The following is a 12,500-nucleotide window of genomic DNA, read 5'->3' on the forward strand; positions in this document are numbered from 1 at the left end:
ACGAGCCATGGCTCCATCCCGTGCCCACCCCGCCCCACCACAGCTGGGCAGTGCCTGCCCCTGCCCCACTCCCTTCCTTACCACAGGGCCTTGATCTGCCCCCCTACACCCCTTCCCTTCCCTTCCCCGTCCCTGTCCACCACAACAGACTTACCAGCTGGTCGGCTGTGGTCCCCACTGCCTTTGTGCTGTGCTGTGGCTGTGCACATGCACGGGCATTTATCGGCCAAATCATCAGCCACATCAAGCCAATTTCCAATACACTCCATTTTCTTTATATCGGTGCTGAGCCGATATCGGATCAATGTATTGGTGCACCTCTACTGCCCACTTACCGCTGTCTTCTGGGCTGGGGACAGTAGTTGCACATAAACTGGTATAAGTGATCAGAAACTGGTTCAGATCTGTAACACAGCAGGGCTAGGTACAGACAGGCAGACAGCCTGAGGCTGAATCGATTCAGTTTTTGTAGATTAGCCTAAACTGCACAGATTAAATTAAAACAGAAATGAACAGACATTTACTTTGATTTAGGAAATGCATCCACATGCCTGCAGTGGCTCAGGCCAGAAGGCAAGGGGCACTAGAGCATGGCTTTCTGGTTGTGTTCACTTTTTCTTCCTGTTGCCCCTGAGGTCTCTGGGATTTGTAGTCCAGAATCATAGCAGCAGGACTGCAGGATCGCTCATCACTTCTTTTTCCTGCTTCCAAGTGCTTCTGGGATTTGTAGTCCACAGTTGCAGCCAGTAGTAAGTTAGAGCAGGGGAAAGGGCGTTTAACCCCACCTCCCTGACCCCAGCTCCCAGCATCATCCAGGGTTTGTCTTGGGGGGGGGGGGGGCAGTCTCCATAGAGGGAACTGCATCCCCAGCTGGGCTTGTTGTCTGTGTCGTCGAGTCATTATTGACTCCAAGATGAACATGAGCCACCAATGCCAGATGGCAGCCAGCCTGGGGTTTTTTGACTGTCTGTACTTAAGCCTATACCCAGGTTCCTTTCACAGTTCAGCATGCTTTAATTCAAGGTTCAGGTCTGGGAAAAAATAAATGGGCTGGCCTGGCAAAGATCAGGCAGGTGAGCATTTCCCAATTGCTAGCTGAGAGCACTACTTTGCTGAGAGGCTTCTGTACTTTCTTGGAAGGTATTTTATCTGTCATTGTTTCTTTTCCTGTTTGGTTCTCACTAACAACCTCCACTGATTTAACTTGGTACAGTCAGGTAAAATATATTGACCAGGTAACAGACACATAATATTTAGATAAATAATATAGAAATGTCCCATGTTTTCCACAGTGTTTATGAAAATTAGGAGTTCAATTAGAAAAAGAAAAGCTGGCAATATTATATGGGACAGTAAAGTAAATAAAGAGCAGGCAAATACAAGGCGTTTTTCTCCAGAAAGTCATGAAAATTATTTTAATTACTGTACATACTGTTATGGTTTTCTCATTTATAATTTTGGACAACTTGAAAAGAAACCTGGTATTAAATTAATGAATAGGAAATCAGAAGTAACTGCTATTTTCTAAGTATATTGTTTGTATTTTTAATTAAAGGTGGCTATCATCCAGTGAAAATTGGAGATCTTTTCAATGGCCGATATCATGTTATTAGAAAGCTAGGATGGGGACACTTCTCTACAGTTTGGCTATGCTGGGACATGCAGTAAGATATCTACTTTTATATTTATTCTCCTCCTTTTCCATTTCTAATTAGAGTAAAGACGGCTTCTGCTGCCATTTTGTGAATAGTAATTTCTGCCTTAGAGTTTGTTACATCAATGTTTTTTTGTGCTTTTGTTGCTCTCTGGTAACCAGCTGTATATAGAAATAATGACACTGTTTTTCTCATTTTGGTCAGTGATATACTTTATAAAACTTGTCAGGAATAAGTTTATTTTTAGTTTCCTTGACAAATTATTAATGCTTATTGAATTAACATGTTCTCTTAAACAAGCTAGTGTTTTTATTCATCCTGTATCCTTAAAAGGAAATATAATTATATTTTGATTGAATGGTAAAATATAGACCTAAGTTCCCCTTTTAAAGACATTAGCATTTGAAATAAATTAAGTCAGCCTGTCATCTGAATGTTTTTGATGTTGCTTCAAATATAGGTAAAAAGGAATTGTTCTCTGTCAGAACATACTACATTGTTCAATATTACAGTATGTGACCAAACTGGAGTATATAATTGCATGAAGTATGCTTCTTAAAATCTGTTAACTCTGGATCTTTGTTGAATAATTATTATTGTTTTCAAGGGGGAAAAGGTTTGTTGCAATGAAAGTTGTAAAAAGTGCCCAGCATTATACAGAGACTGCCTTGGATGAAATAAAGTTGCTGAAATGTGTAAGTATCATGATGGCAGTGCTTTACCAATCATAGTAAATTCCCATTGTCTCTTTGTTTAAATAAATGCTTTTGAACTTCATTTTTTTCCCTAAATCTTTTATTCCCTAAATATATTGATATTTCATTACTTATTCTCATAATTTATAAGACCCCATAGTGCTGTTTTGATTTTTAGAAAATAATATCTTTAAGTTAAATTATTACCTAATATATTAGTATCTACTTTCTTTGCTTAGGTTCGTGAAAGTGATCCCAGTGATCCAAACAAAGACATGGTTGTACAGTTAATTGATGACTTCAAAATTTCAGGAATGAATGGAATACGTATCCTTTTATAGTAATTCTACCTATTTTAGAAGTAAAATAAGTGATGTGTTTATTTTTTTTCTATACAATTTCTGTGTATACACCACGCAAGACTTTTTCAAAGTAACCTGCCTTCTTTAACTCTTTATAATTAGAATATAGAACTACTAATGCCATATTAAGACATGAACATCAGTAGCACTGGTAATTCATTTACGCTAGTGAAAAATAGGGCAGGTCCAAATATAAAAATAATAAAAGATAAACATGTTTATGATGAGCTGTCTGGCCTAATAGAATACCAGATATCAGGAATTTTAAATGCAACTTTTCTGAATAATATTGTTAAACTTATCATATGTTTATCAGTATATTGTGTTTCATTGTAAATACTGTGGAACATTAGCTTTTTGTGGGCTGGAGAAGATTTTTTCCTAAAAGCAAGCAGGCAGCTTATGTTGAAAGGATTTGAGTTTAGATTCCATTACGTATTACTGTTGTAATGCGGGGGGGTGGGGGGAACCCTCAAAAGAATGAGAGAGAATTACTCATATTTCATAAGGTGTCATTAGAGAAGTAATTTAGCTTTTCCGTTTAAACTTTACAAAATTAAAAATTAGAGTCTTGTTTGGGTGGAATATTCCTTAAATCCTGTAAACTGTTAGAGGACAGATTCTGAGTGACAAAACAGGCAGTAGCATAATCTTTAACAGTACAGAATTGTCATGTGTAATGATTCAGCTGAAAAGTCATATAATAAAATACAGCAAGTTGACAGCTATTAAACATGAAGATTGGATAGTTTTAAAAGATTTATAATAGCTCAGACTAATGGTGAGCATATGTTCCCTCCTGCCTGCTGAAGAATAGAGATCCTGACTTGTAAAATAATATAGTTTATATCTCATTCCTGAGAAGTTTTGTTGAGATTTTTCTGTTGCTAAATGATCATCTTGGCCAATCAGTGACCACATACAGGTGTTAATATTTTGGAGAATGGTTATTGATAAAAGCATCTACCTGCACACTTGACTTTTTGACATCTTTTAGTGTTATACTGAAATGAAACACACACACACACACATTTATATATAAATGAAAAATATACATATGTGTGTGTGTATATGTATGTATGTTTCATTTTATATATATGATTGGCCGTTTGTCAGTGTTATGAACAGACAGACAGAGAGACTTAGGCTTTTATAATATTAGAATGTGTGTGTGTGTGTATTTGATCTGTGACTAGTGATGAATCAAAATGAGTTATCCTTGATGATCTTGCTAGATATTGCAGTAGCTTTACATGTCATTGAACTTCTATCATTATTATTATTATTTGTTTACATTACTGTAGTGCCTAACAGTCCCAGTCATGAAACAGGATGCGATGTTGTTTGATGCTCTATAAATATAACAGGGGACGGGGGATCTTTATCCTAAAGAGCTTACAATTTAACTTGATGTTGGCGTTGAGGCTGCAGTTGTTGATAGTTGTGAAGTTGCTCATTATTCCTTGAAGGGAGGAATCAGAACATTGTTTGGACTAAGTCTGTCTTTATCTGGAGGAGTGTCTTCAAGTATATAGATAGGTTGAACTTTGTGCCACCTACTTTTGACATTGTATATGAAATTGCTGGGGGTGGCATGTAGAGATGCATGGTGTAGTAACAATAGGTTTATATGCAGCTCTTGCTTCCTTTCTTGTTGACCCCTTATGGACTGTTTCTTGACTGTTGCATTGTCTAGTCAACATTATTGGAATAAGGGCAGATGATTAAAATTCGGATAAGATATGGTTATGCTGGCCTACATTCTGTTTTATTATCATATAGTAGCCATTGCAACCCTAGCTAAGTTGGTTATGAACATAGACTGCTGCTCGCAGTTACATTATTACCCGTCTACCTTGTCTTGTCTTGCTATCGTGCCTTGAGAGTGGGTGGTAAGGACAATTGGGCATTTTCTGCCTCTTTGCTTACATGTTGTAAGAACCTCTAGATGGTACTGTAATACAAATAATTTATAATGTTCTGTATTGGTTTTATTGTATGATGCTAGATGTAGTATTAAATAATGACCAAAGCATAACTCAATTTATTTTAGCTTAGAGGCAAGGATTTTGTTGGTCCAATAAGAGAGATTATCACAAAAAATCCTTACATTTTTGCATATTTGTTCTAGCTTGTAATTGTTATTTTTGGCATTCAAGAAGATGGTAACATATCATCTAAAGCGGACAACTGAGCTAGGGGCATGCTAATTTAAATTATTTTTAGTAATACGAGTTCTACAGTTAGTTATTGCTTCATTGTTAAAATTAGATTTTTAGAACCATTATACTGTTGGAATAGAAAAGAGACAAATTGCTTTAAAATTTCTGTAAACAGGTGAATATTTCATTTTGCTTATCTGTGTAGGAAAAGGTTTTCCCCAACAATATTTTGACACAAGTACTGACTTTCAGATGCAGGTAAATCCACTTTAAAGAGGAAGACGTGATAAGTATGTATTTTATTAGTCATGTTAGTTTGATAGCATGTCCATGCTTCATGTTTTTTGTAAGCTAATGCTTTAAGCTGACAAAGGTAGAGAGCTGTTTATAATATATATATTTCGCAAGCCCTGACTGGCAGCCTGACAAACTCATTCAAATAGTGCATAAAAATACGGAAAATAGAAGAGCAGGTTTCTTTTTAGACACTTTAACATTTTGTGTGTCTGCATCTCTAATCTATTACGCTTAGTTTATCAAATATTTACATATAGAAACTCCTATAATATTGTATTAGCACAATTATGTTGGACATATAATGACATTAAAATGAAGCTGCTTGATGATAAGTATGACTGTTTTATATTTAATTGTTGTATATCCTTGTAAGCTTTGAGAAAGAAAGGTATCCATCAGAAGACATTTTGAGATGACAAGATGTCCTAGAAATCTTAGATTAGGAAACAACATGGATTTTCTTATATATATGGCAGTTTCCATTCAATAATTCTGCTTATTTATTAAGTTATTAACTTCTCTTCATCTTCCTAGATTGTTTCATACAATACCAATTATGTTTCATGATGACTGTTTACCTACTATTTTTTCTAAATTTTAGATGATAGTGTAGTTTAGGAATGTTTTGAAAAGATAAGGGAATACAGAAGAGTTAAAGTTAACTTTACCACTGGCCCAAATCCTGTCATTTGCTTTGTATGGGGCACACTGAGGCCTATGAGAAGCTACATTATATGATTCGCAGGTGGGCAGAGGACTCTGAGGGTACAGAGCCACTTACAGGATCACAGTCTTTGTCATTAACCTATAGCTGAATAAAATCATATTTCTTTTAATGGTTATGATCAGTGCTAATATAAATTGCGAAAAATTGTAGTTTGGGTAATACTTTCATTACTATCCGTGTATTTTAAGTGGCTGAATTTGTGGTTTTTATTAGGAAAGGCAAGTGAGTTTCCTAACTTTGGCGGGTTGGTTTTCTCAACCATAAGGCTGTATTATATTTTGCATGAGTGAGTTCAGAATATTTATTTTATTTGTGAGAACAAGTTAGTTACACACTGAAACATGTTATGTAGAGAGTCAAATTTAAAAAGAAAATCAAGCAATCCTGAGGTATCACTCATTAAAGCAAACATTCAATGAAGGTGCAAGATTAAGTTAGTACAGCCAGCATAGGGGTTGCTGAGGGGTTGTTCAGAGCATTGCATCTGAGCAGCAGGCCTATACATTGTGTAGCATAAAGGGGCCTTAATAGCTAATTAGGTGTGCTACCTGTCGTCATATCGTAGTAATATTTTCGCAAATAAAAGCAGTTAATTCTGTCAGTTGATAAATGCTAGGTAACCTGTCAGATGCCTTGATAGAGCTGTACCAGGCTGCTAGGTTTTGGCCACTATCCCTTTAAACTTCCAAGTTTGAGTAGGTTTCAGTAATGTCTCTTCTTCACATTTCCAGCAGGTGGACTTTGTTTGCTACTCTTCATGAAAATAGGATTTTGTAGTCAATCTGTTACAGGCCTTTAAGGCCAGTGCTAACCTCCTATAGACACCTCAATTGTTCAAGCATGCCTGCTCTCAGAGTTTTGCCTTGTGGCAGCCTCAGTTTATGGTTTATATTTCATCTCTTCAGTTGAATGATAGTTTCATCATACACAATGATATACTTTGTAAATGTTTTGAACCCAATTATTGATTCCTTCAGGCTGTACCAGAAATGTACAGTTCTAAACCCAGCAACAGCCCAGTAATGCACATTCCCCTGTCCCCGCTTCATTTTACCTCCCCAATCTCAGTTTCCTCTGCATAGCTCCCCTTCCCACAAAGACAGTGTGTCTCTTGATTTGGACTCCAGCTGAGCAGGGAGCAGAATACACCACCTTCATAACCTCGCATTGTGCCGCAGGGAGACCTGGGAGTACTCAGCAGTCTGGGTCAGCCAGTCAGGGCTGCCCTGTACACAGGTGCCATCTGTTACTAGGCAGACTGAGGGAGTCTGCATAGCAGTCTGAGATATGTGCACAGGGGCCCCCTGACTGCACAGCATCAGCACTGCAAACTCTCGTAATGGGCTCAGCATTCGAATGTCTGTTCAGGTGTTTCTGGGTAAGTTTTTCTACCAGGAGAACAAAGCCAGGAGAATTCTCCCAGTTCATTTGAATGCAGCCTACATCCCAAATGGAAAGCAGTAATGCCCAAATGGTAGGTTACTAAATGAAAAGTCACATCACATCTGCACCCAACTATTAGGAAGAAGTAGCATGAAAATGAATCTCAAAATGTAATTGTTATAAGAATTATAGTGCCTAAAAAGGCCTTTTATGTTGAAGCTAGGCCGGGGCAGGCAATTATTTCAGGTGGAGGGCCGCATAACGAGGTTTGGTGAGCTTCTGAGGGCTGCATGGGTAGCCCCGTCCCTTGACAGTTGCCCTGCCCCCTGGTCGCCATCTTGGGACCAGAAGTCCCACCCTCCTAGCCCCTGACATTTGCCACCAGAAGTCCCTCCCCTTGCCCCCCAGAAATACTCCTTTTGCGGGGGGGTTGCTATTTTAGAACCAGAAAAAAACTAAATCATACATTAAAAGGCAAACACATATTATAACATTTTAATTTTATTACAAAAAATATTTTTGTCCTTTTTTGTATTTGCATAGTGTATATAGAAATGATTGCATAATAACTCAAAAATAAATTCTTAGTCTTGTATACTGTGGGGGTGTGTGGTTGGGGGTATATGGTGGGGTGTGGGTGTATGTATGGTTGGGTGTGAGGGGGTGTGTGTTGGGGGAGTTGTGAGGGGGTGTGGCTGTGTGTGTGGGGAGGGCATAGGGTATGGTGGGGGCCTGTGGAGGCAGGGTGTGGTGTTTGTGGAGGGTGGGGGTTGACCCGTTCCAGCAGATATTCTGTCCCATAGTTCAGATTGGAAATGCTTCGCGCTCCTGGTTCCCCAGGCGTTAAGAGTCCTTGATGCAGGTAGAGCTGCAAGTGTGTGTGCCCATAGTGCCATCTGTCTATCCACAGTTGCTACCTCTGCACCCAAGCAGTGGTGAAAGGGCCCTATTACATGCAGCTTGCCAAGTATTGTACAGGATTATGTATTACTGATTTTTTTAAATAAAAACTGAACAGTGCTCTAGTTCCATGCAGCTCCTGGATTTGAGACAGGAATTAGTTGAGGGAAGTCCAGTGACCTGTGTTATACAGGAGGTCAAAGAATTATAATGATCTCTTGTGGCTTTACCATCTGTGAAATAACACTATAGTGATCTCAGTTTCAGTAAACTTTTCTACATCCTATTTATTGCTAGTTTCTCTACACAAATTTGAATCTTTAAAATGACACTGACACCCTGTAGACTGAACTGCAGTTACTTTTTCCAGCTAAATTAAAGAGAGTGGAAAAGACTTTGAGTTTATTATAGCTAATTTCCTAAACTATTTAATTACTCCAATCTTCTCTGAATAATCCTTAATTTATGCATAATCAATTAGGGATTACTGGAAATTAGGGATACTTTTAGAAATTATAAACCTTTTTATAGTGGGGGAAAACCCCCCCAGGATGAATTACCTTTAATTTTGTGACATCTCTTCCATTTAATTTTTTACTGCTTCAACATATTCACAACAGATTAGTGGTGCATTATTTTTCTGCTAGAAGTAACTGGCTAAGATCACATCATTAAAAATGTCAATTTAGCTGTTTTCACATTTAGATCCAGATCTTGCAGATGTTTTTGAACATGCTTTTAAAGCGTGTTTATGTCTGTAGGATTGAAACATACATTATTTTAGTTTTGTTCATGAGTTGTATTTTCATGGAAGGATGATGACGAGCACTTAGCTAATGTGTAAAAGAGTGGAACTAAATAGCAAGTTACTTTGAAAATTATCCTTAATTAAGTCTCAGATGTGTGTATGGTTTTTGAAGTACTTGGACATCATCTTTTAAAATGGATAATCAAGTCCAACTATCAAGGCCTTCCTATCCGTTGTGTAAAAAGTATAATTCGACAGGTAAGAATCACTTAATTTTTTTGTTAGGTAAAACAATATTGTGGGAAAAAATTACCTTGGGTGATAATATGTTCATAATTCAACTGCAGATCTCAATAGGAAATAAGCAGTCTTCCTACAACTGACTGGTGAGAATATCTTTTCAAGTAATTGGTGTTTATACATACGTTACTCTACTGAATCCTGAGCTGCTTCCAAAAATGTATGGGTCAGTCAGTCTCTCACCAATTTAAGGGTTTTTGAAAATAAACTTGTTTTTTTTTTTAGTTAATGACTGGATTAGTATTTCTTCTTTTATACTGAGTCACCCTGGGAAAGTATGTTACAGTAACAGTAGACGGTAATATTACAAGTTTTGTTTATAGAATGGTTGTAATAACTTCATACCTCTCTGAAAAAAAATTCTAAGGTGCATGCTTAAAATCCTAGGATGGGATTTTCCAATGTTGCAAGTGATTTCGAAACATGAGGCCAAATGTGATTAGGAATGTCTGAAAATCCTGCCACTGGATGTTAGAAAAGTGCATTCCTTCATTGTGCAGTACAAGGCAAATTGCCTGGGAGGTGCTCATACAGGAGAAATCAAAGAAATGCTGCGTCTTCTTTTGGATATAAAATTCTTTCAAGATCAATGAACAATCTGCAATATCTTGCTGATTTCAAAGAATGAGCAGAATATGTGGCAGCATGCCATTTTACACATCTGCAAGTTTCTCTCTTAAATTTCTTTCCATATCTAAAATGAAGAGTCAACTTTTTTTAATTAAATAGATTCTATCAAACAAAATCATGCAGATTTTTTGCATACAGGTGAAAATTTGTGCTTGCAGGATACCAGCTAGCATGGTTATTCAAAGCAATATAACTGTTTTAGGGCAATCCTCTACCTGGTCATCAGGTTAAAATGTCCAGGGTGAAGTGCTGTAGTAATGAGGCTCTGCTGAATCTGGTATGTGTGCTCCTTCATTTAGAGCTGGCTCGGGTATCTCCACACAGTACTACAATGTGTCTTGTAGACCAACCCATGGAGTAAATTATAGAATCGGAGCCAAATGTATTGTACTAAAGAGAGGCTAAGTATGGTTAGGAGGAGAGTGCTCCTTTTTAAATCTGTCTTGCAATATTTATTCTATACAGATTCCTGAAAGAAATGAAAATCAGTAATTCAAACAGCACAGTTCTTTTTATTACTTGACATGATTTAAATAAGGGAATGATGCATACTATTTCAATCAAAATGAGCACTGTACATATAAAGGACTTTAAACACAAAAAATATTAGCATAGCTGAATTGTACAGTGTATGTGGAAGAAAAGGAATCAAGGATAAAAGACAGAGAAATTGTTTGCAAGAGAGAGGAGTTTTAAGACTGTGTAAAAGTACTTTCTCTAAATGGATCACCTGTGTAGGTTTCCCCCTAGTTGGACTTAACGCCTTTAATTCAGCTCTTGTAGGACTCCCCAAGCCATCCAAGTTACTTGCCTCTAAGGGCAGAAATAATGGCCAGAGGCATCAGCCACTTTCTTCCTTGGCAGAGGTCATGTGCCTCTGAACTTCCATTTGCTGTCCCTTGTAAGTTCTAGTCAGTTTTCTGATGCTGGTTAGCAAAGGAACTCTGTATGTGAGCCATTTCTCTTCTGATGTTATTTTACCTCTGTTTCCTTGCCTTCCAGTCTGATAACTGTTTTATGCCTCTGAGGATCCAGGGGCATCAATCTGGTGCTAAACTTTGTACCATTGGTTTTGTTCTTCTCAGCTTGATTTTTGAGCTTTGGCTTTTTGGTCAGCATCTTTGGAACTTTGGCCTCTGAGGCCTTACGTTCTCTGAGGCTTTGGCTTCTTTTGATTCCAAGGGGTTCAGGTTTTCTTAGCTTTAGGATGCCTCAACAGATCTTTGCTGCAGTGTTTGAAACTGTTCAGGTGCTAATGGCTTCTACTTAATCACAGAGCAACTTTTGGGTTCCTTTAACACTGAATAAATGTTTTTAGTCATTAGTTTTTCTCAGAGCGAGATTAGGGATATGATAGGATTTTCCTTTCCCATATGTTACGATGCTTCGAAGAGAAAGAGATGTCATCTTGCATACTGCTGTGCTTTAGAGCCCTGAGCTTTGATCCTGGTGAAGTCTCCAGTTCAAAGTCGTCATTTACTACACTGAAAAATTCTTCCTTGCATAGAGCAGGGTTGGGAGCTTTGCAAATGGCCCAGAGAACTCTTGAGACAAAGCAATATGTATGCAAAAAAAAAAAAAAAATCCTTCTTTGACAGGTTAGCTATTCTCCATGCACATTCAGGTGTACTGGTCTGCATCATTGAGGAAGCAGGCAATAACATCTGACCTATATGGTCTTAGTGGAATACTAAACAAATTAATAAAGACCATTCTTAGTTTTAGGAAGTTTGATTCAGAGGCTACACTCATGTCTACCATGTTCGATACCTACTGATGGACCTTTCTTCCAAGAGTTGATTCAATACCCTTTTGAACCAAGGTTGTGGACAGCTGTTTATTTCTAGCAGTGCAAATTTCTGGGAAATTTTCAGTGGTAGAAATTTTGGCAAGTGAGGCATTACAGCCTGCAGCTATTCCCTCTTCCCTGCTACACACAACCTCCCCAAATTAGTCTCACCTTGGTCTGGAGAAGGCACATAAAACAGTGACTTACTTGACTCCTCTTGGGGACTGGGAGGTTCATGGCAAGGTTATATGCGTCTGTAGCTTACATAGGGGTTATGCATAAACTGTTATTTTTAAATTCAGTCTTTCACAAGTATTTTTGCATTGGTGTCTCAGTTCTGCGGTTCTTCCACGCTGGGCAACCAAGATTTTCCCATTCCCTAGAGCAGGGGTTTTCAACCTTTTTTAATAAGTGTGTCCATGGTGGCCCCCTTTTTAATAAGTGTATGGGGGGGTGGCAAGTGGCCAGACATGGAGCAGGGGAGGAGCGGGTGGTGAGCGGCTGGATGCAGAGCAGGGGTGGGGAGAGTGGAGGTGGTGAGTGGCAGCAGCATGGCATCTGTGCGGCCCTGCTCCTCTGAGGCAGGGGGTGGTGGCGCTCCGTCCCCGCCCACCCCCATGTAACCCCTGCGACCTTCAAAGTACCCTCAGGGGTATGCATACCCCCAGTTGACAACCCCTGCCCTAGAGCATTGGTGTTCAACCTTAGAATCATAGAAAATTAAAGCTGGAAGGGACCTTAGGAGGTCATCTAGTTCAACCCTCTACTCAAAGGAGGACCATCTCCAACTATATCACCCCAGCCAATGCTTTATCTAGCTGGGTCTTAAAAACCTCCAGGGGTGAAGATTCC

General features: G+C 38.4%; 1 protein-coding gene across 1 annotated transcript in view; it reads left to right on the top strand.

Moving 5' to 3' along the window:
• Positions 1-12,500, top strand: part of SRPK2 (SRSF protein kinase 2) — a 168,908-nt gene that overhangs the window by 82,525 nt on the left and 73,883 nt on the right. The window contains exons 4-7 of the mRNA XM_025216006.1: positions 1,556-1,664; positions 2,263-2,350; positions 2,590-2,677; positions 9,081-9,187. Of these exons, the coding sequence (XP_025071791.1) occupies positions 1,556-1,664; positions 2,263-2,350; positions 2,590-2,677; positions 9,081-9,187 (392 nt within the window). The remainder of the gene's footprint in view (positions 1-1,555; positions 1,665-2,262; positions 2,351-2,589; positions 2,678-9,080; positions 9,188-12,500) is intronic.

Source organism: Alligator sinensis, unplaced genomic scaffold (assembly GCF_000455745.1).
Source record: "Alligator sinensis unplaced genomic scaffold, ASM45574v1 scaffold100_2, whole genome shotgun sequence".
NCBI lineage: Eukaryota > Metazoa > Chordata > Crocodylia > Alligatoridae > Alligator > Alligator sinensis.